Genomic DNA, 20,569 nt, shown 5'->3' on the forward strand with positions numbered 1-20,569 from the left:
CCCGTGTGGTGTCATGCTTTTCTCTCTGTATTGAAAATGTACTTCCCCTTCAAATTCACAGCTGATTAAACATCCGCCTTGTCTCTTTCAGTGCAAGTTGCCAATCAGACGATCTGCAGACTCCAGCAGCGGCAGCAGCAAGAACGAATGGTAAGAAATAAGCAACTGTTTTATTAACAAAATTAAAAAAAACTACCTAATGCCCTCACAGTCAAAACAGGAATCGTCTTTGGAATTATAATGTAAAATCCATATTTTGTCAAGTCTGGTTTCAAGCAGGGATTGTTTGTTCTCCTTCCCCAGGTCCCCCTCTTCCTTCCAAGGTTGAGTTCAAGACCTCCTTTTTCGACTCGTGTGATTTCATGGCTTTGCCACCCATTGCAATGTTAAAACACGGAGGGCAATTCACCACACTTCCCGTGGGAAATGTGAAACCTGGTTTCCTGTACAAGCCTCGTGCTTCGACTTTGAAGCCGGTTTTACAAGGTGCGCCTGGCAGACTGTGCTGCACATATTGGTCTAAGAGCGACGGCTTTTGAACGCAAGCCAGTTCCTAATCGTGCCACAGAAACAGAAAATCTCTTATTAAAATGAGTCGATTTATGTGTGGTAGTTATGGCCTCCAGGTTTGCGTTTGTTTGTATGTATGAAGCGTTCTGTGTTCATCTCTCCCTGTTTGGTTCATTCATCATTGCTCGCTCTCCTGTTGGGGCCAGATTACGGTGGTGAGGGGGTGATTTGCCTTTGCGGTGAAATCGATTGTGCTGGCTATCAATTGCTCCCTATAGAAGCTATTCATAGTTCCTGTGCTGGGAATGGGCACAAACATGCACACACCGGAAATACCTGACTCTCACATTGTAATTGTAGGGAAACGGCCACTACAACGCGGCCGTTTCCACGAATACATTAACCATGCATGCATTACAACGCATGCGTGGTTAACACGAAAGCCTTTTCCACGCATACCTTTACTACGAGGTATGTAGTAAAGGCATATGTGGTAAAGGTTCAAAATAAACAAGGGGGGCTTGGTGGGGGTTTCCCCCCCCAAATATAAACCTCACCTGAAATCACGTCATATTATGCAGGCAATCGTCGCCATTTAAGAGGAAAGGGAAAAAAACTTCCGTTTCCTCTTAACGACGTACGACGTCACCACGCAAGAATTAGAGGAAAAGGTTATGCGTTAAAAAATCATTCCGTTGTAGCGCATGCGTGGTAAAGGCATGCGTTGCAACGGAATGCGTTGTATAAACATACAACCGTAATTGTATTTATATAGCGCTTACCACCCCTGACGAGCCGTTGAAGCGCTTTATGACGCTACTCCGGGACCCAAGGTTAGTGGTTAATCAAGTTGTTTTGTTCAGACCCCAGGATTTTTGGCTTTAGGTGGCAAATTTCTCGGCCCCAAAAAACATTTGCTGCCCAAAATCAAAAAAATTGCGGTATTTTTGCGTTGGGCAAAAAAGGTGCCCACCACAGAAAATACTGAAGGCCTGTGAACTCTCACTGCTGGCGACTGTTTTATATCACAGTCTGTAACGTTGCTGAGTCTCCAGCAGCACCGCGCCTGGAACCAGAGGGCGTTTGAAGCCAAAGAGAGCAGATTACAATATGAAACCATCTCTTTTTGGCATCAGACAACCTGTGCGTGCAGGACAGCAGGGGCTGGCAAAGTCCGCAGGGGGCACTCAAACGTGTGAGGTGGGCTGCAGTCTAATAGCACAGGAGGGAGCTCTGTGCATTTCAGAGGCAGGCGGCAGAGGATTTTAACACCTCTGCGGCCCGGCCGGCTGGACTGTTCCTGACCCTTCCTTTACTGGCTCAGTAGCAGCACACAGCCAATAGAGGATGAACACCAGTTTTTTTTAAACATATTTTGTGGCCACTTTTGTAAGAATCACATGATTTTTACAAAAATGCTGAATACGCAATTTGTTTTGTGTGCAAATCGCAAAATCTTTAGAGGTCTGATTGTTGGTACTAGCAATTAGTCATGTGCTTTCAAGGAAAAAAAGCATGCATTTACTCCAGCTCCTTTGTGATAGATTATATTAATACTAGTTAGTTGTGGTCTTTAGTGCTATGCTGTTCCTGGTGAATGAATGGCTTGGTGAGATAGATAGGCTGGCAGGGATAAGGTAATGTTAGGTTTCAGGAATAGGGTTTTAAAGAGGAGAGGTTGTGATTTTTGAAAAGCGGTTTCAGCCAGTTGCAGAACTACAAGAAGAGGGATTAAAACAGACAGGCATGGTTTGAGAGGAGGCTACACTCAGAAATAGAAGACATGCAGACGCTGGAAGGTAACGAGAGGGTCAATCTGAATAAAGAATGGAGAGAAATCAAGAAGGAGCAAGTCAAGGTCAACTTTTCATGCAGAGTGTCATTAGTATAGTGGGAAAAGACTTTCTGAGATGGCAAACAATCTAGGATGTAAGCTGAAGAAAGAGCCAACAGTGCTCCATATCTGGGGCAGATAACTTAAACACATGAATCTATGACATGAATGAATGAAATGAAAGCAGAATTTATAACGCTACCGTCTACTCCGAGGAGTGACCCAGCGCTAATACAGTAAAGGGTGGTGGGTGATTACTGCATTCAGTTTTGAGAAAAAGCCAAGTTATAAGCTTCTTTTTAAACTGACATTTAGACTTTCCTTGACAAAGGTCCAGCAAGAGTTTATTCCAAGCCAAGGATCCCAAATAGGAAAAGGAGCGGCTGCCTGTTTTCGAAAGGCAAATCTTTGAGACTTGCACCAATATTCTATTGGAAGACCGCAGTTTCCAGTAAGGAAAATATGAATGCATCCTGGCCGATGGATATCTTGGTCCCTTTTGATGTAATGCTTTATTAGTCAAAAGTAGTTTTTGAGCAAAATTATTTTGTTCATGGGAGCCAGTGCAAGGCCCGACGAGCCCTCAACCGAAGCTTAAGTGTTAAGCCAGTAGCAACATTTTGTATTACCTGTAAATTATTTACTATTTAATGCAGAAATCGAAGATTAAATTAATTTGCATAGTCCAGCTTAGCCATAATTAGGGCAAGAATCAATTGCTGGAAGAGAAAGAAAATGCAAAAACTTTTTTGCGGTGCGTAAAAGGCCAAAACGTGTTCCATCACAGTAATTATTTGGTTTTGAAATGACAACTGTTTGTCAATCTTAGCTCCCAGATTTTTACAACAAATGTTTGTTTTTTACACTGGCTGACAGCGCCTTGCCAGTGTGCAGTTAGAAATGTACCTTATTTTGTCACCTGACCCCATTCTAAGTTGTTTGTAGGATATAGCAGAGCAACCGTTGATATGAAGGTACCTACAACTCACTTCCCAAGAGTAAGCTGTGCGTATTTGTGTATGTGGCCTATGTAGGATATGCATTGTATGTATAAGTGACGCAGAGTAATGGAGGCCTGTGGGTTCCAATTTGGCAGTCCCTTGTCTGTTCATGGCACGAGATGATTTGACCTTGTTTTTACCCAGATAGTGGAAGTGTATCAAGAGGAAGGAGGCCTAGATACTGAAGTGCAAACAAAGGGGACAAGCTCCTATAGCAATTCCATTAAGTCCATTTGCTGAAAGGAGCTGTTAATGAGCCCCCCCGTAGCACTGCCATTTGGTGAAGGGGTGGTGCTGCATTCTCTATTGTTAAAAGTCAGAAGGATGCTTTAGGTGAGTCTAGCCTTTGTGTCTCTCTGGATCACTGTTTTAGTGACTGTTCATAGCCAGGTCTAGATAGTTCACGCCTCTTAGTGCCTCTGTTGTAGGTGATTCAGACAGGAGACTACCTTGCTGTTGGGACCATCACCCCTCACACAGGCTGTGTCTGTAGAACAGTATTGAGAGGCACTTAGAAAAAGCAGTAAGCCTCTCCAAACCAGTTGTGTGCATCTGCTTGTCTCTAGGTAGAAGATGGGGTAGGGAACGTGCACGCAGAGTCCGATTTCAGGCACAGTTTGACACAAGAATTGCACTTGCTTTGTGGAGGAGTAAAGTAGTACCCATCCTCTATCCACTCCTCGACAATGATAATGCGCCATGCAGATCACATTAAGCCTCTTGCAGTGAGTCTTTGTGAATATTTGTATGTGTTTGCTAACACACACACATTCATCCTGTAGGAAAATAAACACCTTGGACGATACCATTAGGATGTGTATGTGCTTATTTCCGGTAAAATGATTCTAAACAACTGGTTACCTGTGGATTTGCTTGTGGCTGCTATCATGTCACTACATTTGTAGCAACTCTAACAAGCATCCTTTAGACTGTCAGTATGACTTTCCCGCCTGGGAGTTTACTAGGAATCCTTTCAGAATCAGTAGGGTAAATCGTCACAGGAAGCTGCGCATGACGTCTATCTCTGCAACATTGCCTGACTTGACCTGTGCTACTACTGTTGCCTAATGGTAATTACAGAGTCTGAAAGTGCCAAAAATGTAAGCTAACAAACACACTGAACTCTTTGTAGACTTGTTTTTCGAGGTTTGCTGTACTGTTCTGTTGGTTTGCTCCACTCACAGGATTTGGTGTTGATCCAATTAATATTGGCAACAGAGAGAGGAACTTGTTCATAGTTTTAGGAGCCATCAACATCAGATGAGTAAATGTGAAAAAGTAACTGCATGAATAAAAAAGCAAACCAATTTACATCTCACATAACGCAGAAACCTGTTCTCACATTTATTGCATTAACTTGCAGGTTTCACCGCCTTGTTTCAAAGACTATACCTCATAATAGCACCCTATAACTCTGCACCTTCTCTTATACCTTCCTCCTTCTTGCGTCCATCAACTCACTACCATCCACTTTTTCCTTGTCATCCAATAACTGGCCAGATCGACTCTCATCTACATTTACACTCTCCTGCTACTCATTCATTCATCTTCACACATTATCCACATCACTATCAATCTCTCAATCCATCCCAACTTTCGACTCATTACCTTTCTCACCTCTGCATCTACTTTCTTGTATATCAATCCACACACACAATTTTGTTTTTAACCCCTTAATTGCTGCCGTCGGCCAACGGTCGTCACGGCCACTACCTCCCCAGTGCTGCGTGCGACCGTTGGACGTCCATTCAGCACTAGTTCCAATGGACAGCGCAGCACTCGGGAGGGATTTACAACGCTCTTAAGGTGTTAAGTGGATTGATACTTTTTTATCGGAAATGGCGTTTATTCATAAATACGAGCCTGAACTAAAAGCATGGCAGCACAATATACAGTGACATAACATGATTCTCCTCTAGTTCAGGGACATGGACATTTTCTTAACCACTGCCTTAGACAGCTGTATACCCAAGCACAATAAATCAACAATAGTCTACAGGAAGTAGTCAAGCAAAACTTGTCCAGTAACAAACGTTCCTCTTTTCAGCGTTCTCTCTCCCTAGTGGATCCCCTCTCTGGAATCACAGCAGGAGGGTGAGCCAAGAGTAGGGGTCCACACCAATAGACCACCAGGGATGTGAAAGGGTACCCCCCTCCCCCATGGCGAAATTTCTCCCCACATCCGTTTTCTGACCCCCTGGGTTGGGGGGGGGGGAGTTATATCCCCATCTATCCCCACAGGAGGGCAGAAAGCCCACAAGACACCAGGGCTAGTTATTTTATTTTTTATTTAAAGTATTGGGGTGGAGAGGTCCACCTCGCATGGTATTGAACTGCTCCCACCACTGTTCCCAATACAGTCTCTCTTCCCTCCTGGGAGGCAGATTGAGACACTCCCACCAACCTCTGGATGAAGAAAGTATTTCTGCCCACTCTAGGGGAGCAGAAAGTCCACTAGACAATGGGTAAGGGTTTTGTTTGTAGGAAAAAGGCGAGACATAGGTGGTCAGTTTGGTCTGCCCATCTTCCAGTGGGTTGAAAGAAAACTAGACACCAGGGATCAATTAAATAAATAAAAAGAGAAAAAATAAATTGGTTGAGTGGTTGTTCAAACTTGGCATAGGGTCTCACCCGATCCCATTTCCAAGGTAATCTTTCTACCCTTGCTGCTGCAGATTGAGGCACCACTAGGTCCGCCAGATGGGGACAGATAGCCCACTAGACACTTGAAATGCCTCTTTATTCATGATCACCGCCAAAGCTTTGGACTGTTCTGGTTGCCTCTTAAAGTGCAACTAGGCCCCAGTGCCTGTGCTCTAACCCATAAAAAGTATATGTGCAATTGAGTGAACACCCCCCCCCCATTGGTATAAGCTAACTTACTTATAAATTGCTAGAATAAGGTACCAGGGGAACATAGGACCTGTAAATTGAGTATCCCCCGTGGACTGAAGCACCTACTGTGCCACCACGAGTGTGACAAAGCAAAGCATAATTCCCAGGCTGCCATTGCAGACTGGCAGAGCCTTTTTTAAAACTGCTACCTCAACTTTGCCATTCAAGCAAATGGAGAAGCCCCAAACTTTCCTTTTCAACATTTATAAGTCACCCCTAAGACAGGCCAACCAAACCGTAAACGCAGGATTCATTATAGTGAAAAGAAGGACATGTGTTTTTGATTACTTTACATCTCCTGACCGCAAACACCTTGCATTGTCATTTTTGCTGTAGTAAGACTAGTAACCCCATTGGCTAGTGTGGAGTTACGCACTGTCAACTCAACTGTGCTAACTTCTTAATTAGGCTGCTAAATCTGATACTTCAAGGTATCAAAAGAGTTTTTGCATTAAACCAGACTTGTTGCCCAAGTCAAATTAAACATAACTATTTTACAAATATCAACTTAAAAAAGTTGCCACTTTGTAGTGTATGTTTTCCAAAAGCCATTTTTGATTGCCAACAGCTGCTGTTCTCGAGACAGCCTCCTGCCCTCCTGGGGAGAGGTGAGAATGACTCTCGGGGAAAGAAACAAAAGACCTGCAGAGGGAAGTGGTGTGACCTCCTCTTGGCAGGATGGCCAGAGCAGGTGTTATCCCAGGCAGCGAGCATCCAAGGTGGAAGCCCGCCATTGAAGGGCAAATGGTATTCATTTAAGGAAAGGGCAGCTCTTTTGTTTAGCCAGACAGGCTGACAACTGGAACAGGTAGGGAAAACCTGTTTTAAACTGGTTTTCTGAGTGTTGCTCCCAGGTAGCCACACCTATGAGATGGGCTAGGTAGCTCCACACACCAAAAGAAGGGTCTGGCCATGTTGGTAGTGGGCAAATTGTGCATTCTGGGATAGCTAGAGGCCACACTTCACAGGAATTCATCATCAGGTGGAAGGGGACTTGGTTGTCCATTGGCTAGTTAGCCACCACCACCCCCTAAGTTCGTAATGGGCATAAAAGTGTCAGCACTGGCACAGATACCTCAGAAAGTGAAGGAAAGACTGAAGAAGGACTACCCGGTGCACCCTGGACCCAGTAAGGAGGGTCTTCACCAAAGTCTAGACAGCTCCAGTTGCAACAAAGAACTGAAAAAGAGAGGTCTGTGCCTGCTGTGCCACACTTGTGGAAAAGTTGTCCCAGTGTGCCAGGCAGAAGGAGTGACTCCAAGGGTTAGTTGGCTGACTCTTTATTACAGCCAAAGGGGCATAAATGCTGAGAAGCCTGCACCCTTAAAAGCCCAGCGCAAAAAACCTGACCGCTGCTGGATGCTGAAGTGCAGCCTGGTAGACCTAGTCTTGACCCTCACGGGAGTCCCCGAGTTTGCTGGACCCGTGAAGGCCGTCCGAATGTACACTGGTCACCCTGCAGGAATTTATTGCCAGTTAAAGGAAACCGCTGGGTTTGCTGTAATCGGAGACTAGTAGACCAGTGGCACCAGCCCAGGATTTTCAGAATCCTCTAACCCTCGCAGCAGGACCACCTCATTGACTTCAATGATGGTTTGTCCTAAGGATTCAGAACTGGACTGTCGACTACTAAAAGTTACAGGTAACTATCCCCATGGAACTGTTTGGCCCCTATAACTGGACTGGCTCACTATTGGAGCTGGCATGTCCATGAGTGCCCATATAGTTGTTTTCAACATACTTATCATGGCTAATCCTAAACCACTATCGTAGTTGACTAGAATGATTTATTGCATTGAGTGAAAAGCAGTGATTTGTTGTTTTCTTTTAAAAATACATATCTCCAGATCCCTCAGGTGGATCTTGATCATTCAAGTGTCTACTTAAAGATAAACATATAACCTATTTTTAAATTGGTATCAGATTTTTGTTCTATTGTGTTTTCTTACTATATTACTGTTTAGGTATTTCTTAATGCTTTACACAGCTACCAAGGACTGAGCTGAGGTTTTACCAACAAACCTGATTTGACCTGATTCAAAATGGTGTCATTATTAAACATTGCGGTTGAAAACCATGCCATACAATAATCCACAGCTTCTCACAGTTTTTTTTCTCCAAAACAAGGAATGCCGTTGAGGGCTGGCCCCAAACCCCATTGTCAAAGATGTTTTTTCTACGGTCTTGAGCACTAAGCCTGAATACTGTAGCCATTTCCGGTGGCAAATGAGAGACAATTTGGGTTTCTTTGGGCATAGTTTTGACATATGGGCTGGCAGAGAGGATAGTAAACCTCTAACCTCTCATTTTGGACCCCCCACCACCCCAGGTATGAAAATCTGTCTGATGCTCAGGGGATGTGGCTCAATACTGGTACTGGTCGGTGACCCATAGAAATCTTTTTTTTGGCACCAATGCCAATGTGGTGAGCAGCCGGTCTTGGCATTAGGCGATCCTCGCATATCTTTGGCCACAGATCGCCCTTCCACCACTTCATAAGGCATGCCTTTAGCATGCATGTAATTACTACATCTGTTTTACAATGTTTTAACCATATAGAATGTCCTTCCAAATTGGTATGTAGGGGTGCACTCTTGTTGCCGGTGCTTGCTAAGAGGTCATACCACCTCAATAATCTTTCTAAACAAGGAAAAGCAGCACTCCAAAGCCAAAACATGGATACCAAGCTAATGCGTTTCATTTAGACTATGCAGTCTTGATCAGCCGTGATCAAGACTACATAGGCGAAACACATTGGCTTTGTATCAGTGTGTACAGTGAATAAAAAACTCTTAGGAGTGCTGCTTTTCCTTGTTTAAAAAAATAAATATTTATATATATATTTTCTTGTGAGAAAGTGGATTATTAGTTTGGGGTTGTTGTGAGACTCGACCAAGTAATAATGTCACTATTCTTTATCAAGCCCAGTTAGATTACTTTAATTTAAATCTTAGCTCAGTCGAAGACTGCACCAACAAACAAGGCGGGGGAATCAACATCATATTCAAGGGAACCATCCAACACACCGTCACCAACAACGTCCCAACGCCTCTCATGGAACACCTCAACTTCTGACTACAGACCAGTGCTATGACTGTGAAAAGAGGCACCCTCGCTTACAGACCCCCGGGACTTCAACCAGTTTTCTGCAACGCTATCTCCAACCTAATCATACCCTTAGCCATTGACTCCCACAACTGCATACTTCTTGGGGATCTCAGTATCCACGTCGACAATGCCAACTCCAACACCCTTTTGGAGAACCGGAACAACAGCCTCACCCAACTGGTTGAACCCTTGCACAAAGCTGAACACACACTCCACTCCATTTTTACCTCCAGCAACAAAATCCAATTCAGCCATATCACAGAACTCACCTGAACCGACCACACCATCTTTCACTTCACCATCTCTGACGCCCAGCAGACCATCACCAAGCACCACAGCTCCTCTCACCCCCGCTGGGGCAAAGTAACCGGGACTCAGTGGACACAGGCCCTCAGCCCCACCCAAGCCAAAGCCTCAGCAGACCTATATCAAGCTGTCCAGAACGTCTCCTCCTGGATCACCTAAAGCGTAGACAGTCGCCCGCTGAGATCTAACAAAAGCTCAAAACAAGCCAGTTGGTACATCCCAGAGCTTATAACCACCAAGCGCAACTGCTACCGACTCGAGAAGCGATGGCGCATCACTAAGACCCCCTCTGACAGCAGAGCCGCTCACCAACCAGCCCTCAGCAACTACCACCTGTGCATCAAGGAAGCCAAGAGAACAGACATCACTGCCCGTATCGATACCACATCACTGGCCACAACCATATGAAGGAACTCTTCAAAATAGTCAAGGAGTTCTCCAACCCAACAGCCACAGAGAACACCATCAACCCCTCCAAGGAACTCTGCGACATCCTCTCGGATTAATTCCACAACAAGATTGCCATCATCTACAACAACTTCGACCCCCGAACCCACCATTCTCAGTTTTGACAACCTCAACGAACAAGCGAACACCAGCCTAAAGATCATCACCTGGTCTCTGCTAACTACTCAGACCACCACAGCCATCATATCATCCATCCACTCCAGGGCGCCCCCCACCATCTCTTCAATATCAGAACCAATCCAATTAGAACAGAACTCACCAGCATCCTCAGCTACCTTCCTGGACAGTTGGAAACAGGCAGAAGTCAAACCCCTCCCAAAGAAACCCTCCGCTAACCCCAATGATCTCAAAAACTGCAGACTGATCTTCCTGCTCCCCTACCCAGCCAAAGAACTTGAGAAAGCCATCAACCAACAGCTCACCTAATACCTAGATAAAAACCACCTATTCAATGCCTCACAATTAGGATTCCGTGCCAGCCACAGCATGGAGACTGTGCTGATTGCTGCCACGGACGACATCAGAACTCTCCTCGACTGTAGAGAAACTGTGGCCCTGATCCTCCTTGACCTCTCTGCTGCGATCTACACAGTCTACCAACACACTCATCAACAGACTCTACAATATCGTCATACAGCAAAATGCCCTCAAGTGAATCGCCGCTTTTCTTACAGGATGCACGCAGAGCATCCAACTGCCACCCCTTCACCTCCGCACCCAAGGACATCATATGCAACGTACCCCAAGGATCATCCCTCAGCCCCACCCTGTTCAACATCTACATGACTCCCAGCACAGATGCCATCAGACCCCACGGACTCAACTTGAAGTTCTGATCTTCGGGAAGAACACTTCCGTATGGTACCACGTCTGCTGGCCAGCAGAACTCGGACCAACACCCACATAAACTGACCATGCACGCAAGCTTGGCATCATCCCCAACAGCCTTCTGACTATGAAACAACAAGTCAACACAGTCGCCTCCTCATGCTTCCACACCCTTCGCATGCTCTGTGGAATCTTCATATGTATACCAATCACCACCAAAAAGACCATCCATCAAGCCCTTGTCACCAGCCACCTTGACTACAGCAATGCTCTCTATGCCGGAATTTCCACCCAGCTCCTCAGAAGACTCAAGACCATAGAGAACATGGCAGCCAGACTCATCCTGGACCTCACAAAAATGACTCACATCCCCACCTCAGAAACCTCCACTGGCTCCCCATCCAGAAGAGATGCCAGTTCAGGATCCTCACGCACACCTACAAAGCTCTACACGACTAGGGGCCGTCCTACATCAACCACCAAGTGAACTTCCATTTGCCTGCAAGACACCTGCGCTCCTCACCACACCCCCCACATCGATTGCAGTCGCAGTGGGGGCCACGCCTTCTCCTACATCGCTGACCGGGAACGACCTGCCCCTGCACCTCCGAGCAGCAAGACCTGGCTTTTTGACGGAGACATGGCACCCTCAGCACCCAAATACCTCTAGGGGTGACAGTGCTGCGCTACACAAATGCTAATAGGTTGATTAATTGACTGGGTAGCTGTGGCACAGAGCAGTGAGGGTGAACTCAAAGGAAAGCAAGTGTAAAGTATTTATCAGTACCAGAGCAGTTAATAAATAAAACACTACAAAAAATAAATCCTGTTCCAATTGATAAAAATAGTGCAGTACATCAAATAAAAATATAGCTAATCTGAAAATCAGTCAACATGTTTAATAAATCAACACAGCACTCAACCTCCGCCGGGTTCACAATGTAATGAGCAGGATACCCTCCCTTGACGCTACGCTTGCCTTTGATTCTATAGAATGGTCTTACCTTTTCGAGGTCCTACTCCGCTACGGTTTTGGTCCTAAATTTATCCAATGGATCCGACTACTATACACTGATCTCTGGGGTCAAGTTTATGTTAACGGACCTACGTCCAGGCGATTTCCCTTGCACAGAGGTACAAGACAGGGATGCCCTCTGTCCCCTTTGTTGTTCGCACTCACCCTCGAACCTCTGGCTCATTGGGTCAGAACCGACAGCTCCATCCGTGGCCTCCGATGGAATGACGACACGATTGACAAGGTCTCGCTCTACGCGGACGACATCCTCGTCTACGTCTCCTCCCCCAAATCCTCTCTTAACAGTCTGTTACACGTCATCACTCATTTTGGCAAATACTCTGGCTTTTCCATCAATTGGTCCAAATCACTATTATACGTTCTTCGTGGCCCACCCCCTCCCCTCCCACGAGACTACTCCATTGAACTAGCCCTGGATGGATTTAAATACCCTGGAATCTTTGTCACTCCAGACCCCAAACTATTTTATGACCGCAACCTCAAAGGTCCACTTCAAAGACTCCATAACGACATCTCACATTGGAGATCACTCCCTCTCTCTCCCTCCCAGGCAGAGCGGCCATCTTTAAAATGCTAGCACTCCCTCAATTTTTGTATGCCCTGCAAAATTGTCCATTTCCCATAGCTGACTCCTATTTCAATACACTCGAAGGAGACCTCCGCCTCCTCTTATGGGACGGCGGTTCTCCCCGCATTGCTCTCCTTTCCCTCACACAGGGGTGGTATGATGGGGGTATCGCCCTCCCAAATGTTCGACTCTACTATTGGGCTACTCAATTGACTGCTACTAACTCCTGGATCTATGGTTCACCCACGAACCCTGCTTTCCACCTAGAGAGATACCAGACGGGCCGCGGGGCTACCTTGAGGCTCTGTATGGTAAACACTCTCGTTCCCGATATATAGGCCCGATGTCCCACACAATAGCAATTTGGCACCGAGCGAACAAGCGACTCGGGTGGGCTAACACTCTTACATTATCCACCCCACTTTGGACCTCACATAGGTTGGGTTCCCTCTGTCACTACCAGGGCTTTGATAAGTGGGACACAATAGGCATTTCCACTTTAGGCGACATGCTTCACAAGGGCAAACTACTGACATTCGAAGAGCTCCAGAAGACACACGACTTAGCCCACTCTGAGGCCTTCCGCTACCTCCAAATTAAACATGCCATACTCGCCAACGTCCCTGATCTCTCTTCTCTTCCGCAATCCTCGAGGACAGACTCTTGTCCGAACCCCTCTAGGCCAAAGCGATATCCTACACCTATCGTAAATTATGCAACAACATGCCCAACACATTCCAGCTTCTACGAGACAAATGGCAGACCGACATCGGTGTCTTGGAGGAAGCTGAATGGCAGGCGGCGCTGATGTCCCCACGCGAATCCGCTATTAACCACAGATTTAGGCTTATACAATTAAAGATATTGCACAGAACGTACATGTCCGCTCCCCTTCTGGCAAGGATTGGTAGACGAACCTCTGACCTCTGCCTCCGTAACTGCGGTCAGATTGGCATCTTCTATCACACTCTCTGGGAATGCCCGGTGATTCGGGACCTGTGGGAGCGCGCCACCCGCAAGATGGCTGATGCTCTAGGAAAGTCCATCCCTCTGATTCCCAAATGTGAACTTCTCAATGTGTGGGACCCCACTGATCTCACTGCACTCGAACAGCAGTGGGCAGCTCTGGGCTTCCTCTTGCTGAAACGTGAAATAGCAATGCAATGGGGCTCACCATCTAAACCGCTTTTGATCAGATGGGGTGCTGCTATGGATGTGTGTATGTTGTCCGAAAAAACGGTTTATAAGGTTAGGGGCTGACCTGGTGTCTGGGATAAGAAATTGGGACAATGGAATATTTATAGAGGTCAACTGATATGGCACTGGCTCAACCTGGTTCCCCCTCGTAATTGTGCCTGTGATAGGGGGGGGGCGGAGCTAGCGAGCACCGAAAATGGCCGCATAGTACCCGGGCTCCGTCGGCACCACATACAATCCTGCAAAAATCCTGCACCACCCTAACTTGTTCCTTGCCCCCGACACCCCCAAAACTGGCGGAGCAGCTACGGATCGAGGGGAACCGACTTGAGAGAGATTCCGCCGGCCCCGACGGCGGTAGCTGGATCGCTCTCCTTTGCGCTGGGCGGGCCGCAGACCGTGGCCTCTGGTACGTCAGGCACCCGCGTTGCGTGCTGAGGTGAGCGGCGGAAGACGGCGGGCTCGCCCCCCCGGAGTGCGAACCTGCTGCGGGCGGCGATCGCGGACTCGGCCAGCAAGAGACACCGGAGGCCCTGGATCCCCGCTGCCCGAGGACACAACATAGCTGGTGAGACTGCCCGGCAGGTCGGAGGGGCTGCAGCGACGCCATTGAACCACGATCGGAGCGGGGCGCAGGGGAGGTTGTGAAGGCGCCGCGCGCACGGCACGGAGACAGCGGCAAGGCGGCCCCCTGGGAAGACCCCGCTCCTCTGAGTGCGCCCAAGCGACTGGGCTAACGATCCGGGGAACTATTGCAGTTGGGACCCAGGCTGGGTGTGTGACGGCGCCTGCAACGATCAGACACTTGGCCCAGTTTGCCTCCTTCTAGGCTCCCAGGGAAATATGCCTGGGTTCCACGCGTGTGGAGTGGGGCAATAACAACGCTGTGGGAGCAACACGTGAACCAGGCTGGTTAGACTCGCTCCCTTCCCACGCCATCAGGGAGGTGCAAGGGTGTAGAGACGGTGACCAGACCCCTGAAACCTCTCTCTTTGACCCTGAGAGCCACGCTGAGGCAGTCGATTGCGCCACAGCGGACTACACTTCGACTACGGAGAGTCACATTCGCCACAGGCCGCTATCAGTCATGGGGAAAGGGGACAGGACCCAGAGTAAGCTCCCCTTCTCACAGAGACGAGTGACAGTGCCGAGCCCTCTGACCCAGCGCGATGAGGAGGCGCACACTGGGGAGCCGCAGGAAGACAACGCGGACATTAAAACAATGCTCCGCTCCATGGAGCAGAACATCCAAACAAACATAGCGGCGCTGGGTTCCAAGATGGACGCCATGTCCTACAGAATGGACCGCATGGCGGAGCGCCTAGACAAGCACACGGAAAGACACGATATGGCTGAACGGCGCATTACAGAGGTGGAGGAGGCCCAAACGGACCTGGACACAGCGAGACGGAGGGCGGAAACACTCATCAGAACATTACAGGACAAAACGGAGGACTTGGAAGCGCGGTCAAGACGCTGCAACCTCCGCATTACTGGCCTGCCGGAGACCACCCAGACGGGAAAAATGGAATTATTCATAGAAAGGTTGCTCATCGCGCTCTTGGGAGAAGGAGAGTTCTCGGCAATGTTTGTCGTGGAGCGCGCGCACCGCACGCTGGGCCCAAAACCCAACCCGGGCCCCCCCCCCCCACGCCCAGTCATTGCGAAACTGTTGAATTACAGGGACAGAGACACGGCGCTCAGGCTGGCACGGACCAAAGGAGACCTACAATTTGAGGGGTCGGCGATCTCCATTTTCCCGGACTTTACGGCAAGGGTGCAGGAAGCACGCAAGCACTTCGCTCCGCACAAGAAACGCCTTAGGGATATGGGCCTAGACTATGCAATGTTGTACCCGGCCAAATTGCGTGTGAATAGACAAGGCCACTCACATATCTTCACCGACCCGGCGGAACTGCAGAAAGCCTTGAAAACTTGGGCCAGGGAAAAGACGGACAGGCAAGCTGATCAACAGAAGGAAGCGGACTCGAGCCGCCTCGACGAACAGGAGTGATCTGGCAGTAAGAAGTCTGGAGCTCGGAGAACTTATGAGGGGGACGCAGTTATCCTGGAGTTTGGAGGGTCGTCATTCTGGAAGAGAGTCCCAATGAGATGATGAGACAGATAAGTGGGGCTGGAAATAGGAAATAGGAACAGACTGCTAGAAGTACTGAACTCTGTCCCCGTAGACTATGTGTGCACCGGAAGTGGTGGTAACTGGTGGGGCAGAGGGGACGAATATGAGGTGGCGAGGGCGGGAGGGACAAACATGATGATCAAGGGGAATAATAGCCATACTGATGTGTGGGTTGGTGCATGGATACGTTGCTGGTGGTGCAGGGCGGAGGAGGGGGGGCTGGGCTCCTGAGTCGACAGTTGGGCTCTTGGGAAGAGTTAGCTGGCTACCTTCGCCTCCACGCGCTATGCACATGGGGCTGTTGAAATTGTTGCTGGGGAGGGATGGGTGGGATGGGAAACTGCATGACCGAATTGGGGTGGGTCTGCTGTGGGTGGCGGGGGGATTGTTGGGGTCTGTATTAGGGTATGAGTTGTTGTCTTGTTTTACTGCCGAGGTGCTGCTGAGTTCCGATTTACACGAGGTTGCCACTGACACGATGCGTCACCTGTTCACTCTTGCCCCGTCGGGGCACTTGACACTCCTGCATGGTTGCCTCCTCACTCACGCTGTTAGATATGGCGGGAGCTGCCGTCACTACACCGCAGATGGGCACTGTACAGACTCACCTACGGGCGCGGACGTGGAACGTCAGGGGCCTCAATGACTTTAGGAAGCTGCGCAAAGTCCTTAGTTACCTGCGTAGGCATCACATAGATCTTGCTCTTCTGCAGGAGACACATTTACCACTTACCAGCAAAATGCTGATACACAAAGGAATAGCGGGACATAGTGTAGCAGCGGGCTTCACCACTCACTCGAGGGGGGCAATCACGTGGGTCAACCCAAGCTCCAAACTTACACTGACGACACTAGAGACAGATCCTGAGGGGCGATATGTCATCTGTAGATGCAGGGGCAAGGGGCATGATTTACTACTAGTGAATGTGTATGGGCCTAACTACGATTCACCTGATTTTTACGTGGAGTTGGCCCGGAAGTGCAAGGCATACGATCACTCGAGTATGCTCTGGGGAGGAGATTTCAATTTGGTCCTTGACCCAACATTGGATAGGTCTGCGGGTCCCCCCAGAAGCCCGTCGGCGGCTGCCACGGTACTCCAGACTGAACTAGTACACTTGGAGCTAATGGATGTGTGGCGTAGTCGGCACCCTTCCAGAGGGGGGTACACTCACTACTCTGCTTATCACGCACTCCACACCAGAATAGATTACTGGCTTGCATCACAACAGCTATCCAATAGTTTAAGGGATTGCCAGATATTGCCACGCACACTATCAGACCACTCTCCTCTTCTCCTGATTCTGGAGACGCCGGTGTGCGGGATTCCCCCCTTCATGTGGCGTTTCCCCCCGTATTCTCTACTTGACGAGGTATTCAGAGGGGAAATTGCAAACGAAATTGAAGAATACTTTGAGACAAATACGGGCTCTGTGGAGAGTTTTCAAACGCTATGGGAGGCCTTTAAGGTCTACATTCGCGGGATAGCCATGGCTAAACACTCCAGTGTCTTGAAATCCATTAGACAGAGGCTGCAATTCCTTGAGAATCAGCTATCAGCACTGGAAGAGGAACAGCGGGTGGACCCTGAGGGTGACACCCTGGACCGAATTAAACAACTACTGACAGAATATAACGCAGAAGCGGACAGGGAGGTGCAACACATGGGTAAATATGCCACGGGCCGCAACTATGGCGAGGGTGAAAGACCTGGCTCCCTCCTGGCCAAGATGATTCGGAACGAAAGACGCCCAATAATCGTGGGTGAGCTGGTTTCGAGCACGGGAGAGATACTCACGGACGAAGAGCAGATTGTTGGGGAATTTAGGCAGTACTATTCCTCACTCTACGAATCTCAGTCTACTGGAATGGAGGGGGCAATCGACGACTACTTAAGTTAAATTAAAATTCCGCAGCTGTCCAACTCGCAAAGAGAATTCCTCATGATGCCCATCCAAAAGGAGGAAATAACGGAGGCGCTTGATAGCATGCGGTCAGGTAGCGCCCCGGGCGCTGACGGGCTGACTGTATGCTTCTACAAGGCCTTCACGGAACAGTTGGTCCCCTTCCTCTCAGTATTATTTGACGACATATGTATGGAAGGTTGCATGCCCCCGACCATGCGAGAGGCACTTATTGTAACGATCCTTAAGCCAGGGAAGCCCGCTACAGAGTGTGGCTCATACAGACCCTTGTCCCTGATAAATGTCGACGCAAAGCTTTTTGCCAAAGTACTCGCGACTCGACTCGCGCTGCTCGCCCCGGAACTGGTAGCCCCAGAACAGGCCGGTTTTATACCCTCTCGGAACCTCACGTACAATATACGCACAGTCCTGGGGACGATGCAGCACGTGAGGCCGGAAAATAAGGCATTGGCAGTATTTCTCGATATGGAGAAGGCGTTCGACTCTGTAGAGTGGCCATTCATGTCCAGAGTGCTCAGGAAGCTGGGGCTGGGCGAGCCCTTCCTACAAATGATAGGCTCCTTGTACTATAAAGCAACGGCCAGGGTACGAATCGGTGATAGAGTCACGGAAGCGTTCGGAATAGGCAGGGGCACTAGACAGGGCTGCCCCCTCTCCCCATTACTATATGCCCTAGTGGCAAAGCCTCTAGCGTGTGCGCTCCGGGAATACCACAGTCATGAGGGCATTAATTTCCCTACTTACAAGATTTGTATCTCCACGTACGCTGACGACACACTCTTGTACATTAGAGACCCGGAGCTTAACCTCTCCCCTGTACTCAGGGAGGTGGTGCAGTTTGGTGCCCTATCTGGTCTAAAGGTGAACTGGACCAAGTCGGTGGCGTTCCCACTGACTCCGGTGACAAGTAAATTTGTCATGGATTACCCATTACAGTGGTCAGAAGACCCGGTTAGGTACTTGGGCATACAGCTTCATCCTGATCCGGATGTGTTGGTGAGGGAAAACTATGGTGTAGCTTATACGAAGTTGACGGAGGATGTGGACAGGTGGTGTAGGTTACCGCTGTCCTTGTCGGGCCGCATTGCACTAATGAAAATGATAGTGCTCCCGAGGTTCCTGTTCCTATTCAACAATCTCCCGGTGATCCTATCTAAGGCCTTCTTCAGAACGATGACACAAACTCTCACGCGATTGGCATGGGGAGGTAAGCAACCTAGGGTACAGTGGCAAGTTCTCACCCTACCGTATGAGCAAGGCGGCCTGGGGGCCCCAGACATAGAAAGGTATTACAGGATTGCACAAGCGACACACCTGCATACATGGATACACGGGGGCCGTAACATTCCACACGTGATCCTGGAGACACTATTCACAAAGCCCCTCCCCCGCCGGCTACTGTATTTGAACCAGCCACGAGACAGGTAGGGTCTCTGGACTCGATCACGGCTACGAACCACGCATGGCACTCCTTGCTCAAGAGTCATGACTGCACGCTACTATATTCCCCACTTGTCCCGATAGACTGGGCTGTGTGGCTATCGCCACTACGGGAGAAGGGGGTCACGCGTGCCCTTAATCAACTAGGTATACATAAGCTGGGAGACTTGTTCAGGGACGGAAGAGTGGTCTCCTGGGCCCAGGTCGCTCCCTCCCGGCCTCCGGCGTCAATGCTGCACCAGTTCCATCTGCACAGAGTCCGCGCGGCGCTTCAGGACCTGTTGGGTCCACTGATGGAGGAGCCCGCCGAACTGCCAGAGCTGACGTATGTTATAAAAACCCCGACATCTAGCAAATTGATCTCGCGGTTATACAAGGTTGGGCAGTGTACCCGGGATCAGACAACTTCGAAGGCCCGACTGGCGTGGCAACGTGACTTGCAGACGGAGATTAGCGACTCAATGTGGAAATATTGCTGCCAAAATACGAAAAGGGTGTCGCTTAATGCCAGACACAGACTTATTCAATTTAAATTTCTGCAGCGAGTGTATTACACTCCAGAACGCCTGCATAGATACGGTCTACGACAGACGTCCGAATGCGAGCGCTGCCATACACCACTGGCGGACCTCCTACATCTGGCATGGTCCTGCCCGGGTGTTAACAACTTCTGGAAGGAAGTCTTTTTGGAACTAGGTAGAATACTTGAGATTGAACTCCCAGTCGACCCTGCGTTGGCGTTGCTGGGACACACCAGGGTTCTGCCTCTGGCGACACGTCGCCTGGCAGGCATGGGGCTACTTATGGCTCGACGGGTAGTTGCACAGTGTTGGATGAGAGGCCCGTTGCCAACCAAAAACAGGTGGGACAGGGATATGCTGTACAGTTGCACCCAATCACAGCTTTATAGTGAACTCCTACCCCCGGTTAGTAGACCCAAAAATGTTTGGGACCTATATCTGACCTATGACTCCAATAAACACACCGCGGATACAGATCAGGAGGAGACAGAGGAGCGTCGAACGAGGGAGGAGGGCCCAGAGGACTAGACACAAGATATTGGTGGTCTGGGGAGGTAAAGTAGGCGGGATGCCTGGGATTCCGGGTACCTGGAGGACACAAGACATATAGATTGCTTACACTGGGATATGTACAGGGCGGAGGGGCGGGCTGGGACAGGGACCTGGGCGGGTGGGGAGAAGGCAGACACAGCGTAGATGTGAGCAGGGTGACACATAGCATTGAGAAGTCGGAGGCACAATAGTGTAAGGCGCGCAGGCAGTCAGGGGAAGAGGGTGGGGGGTTGTTGGGAATGT

General features: G+C 49.0%; 1 protein-coding gene across 1 annotated transcript in view; it reads left to right on the forward strand.

Moving 5' to 3' along the window:
• The window catches only part of BLOC1S5 (biogenesis of lysosomal organelles complex 1 subunit 5), a 206,055-nt gene that overhangs the window by 107,831 nt on the left and 77,655 nt on the right, over positions 1-20,569 (forward strand). Inside the window, exon 4 of the mRNA XM_078688082.1 lies at positions 92-150. Within this exon, the coding sequence (XP_078544208.1) occupies positions 92-150 (59 nt within the window). The remainder of the gene's footprint in view (positions 1-91; positions 151-20,569) is intronic.

The sequence above is a fragment of the Lissotriton helveticus genome, chromosome 4_1 (genome assembly GCF_964261635.1).
Source record: "Lissotriton helveticus chromosome 4_1, aLisHel1.1, whole genome shotgun sequence".
NCBI classification, from domain to species: domain Eukaryota; kingdom Metazoa; phylum Chordata; class Amphibia; order Caudata; family Salamandridae; genus Lissotriton; species Lissotriton helveticus.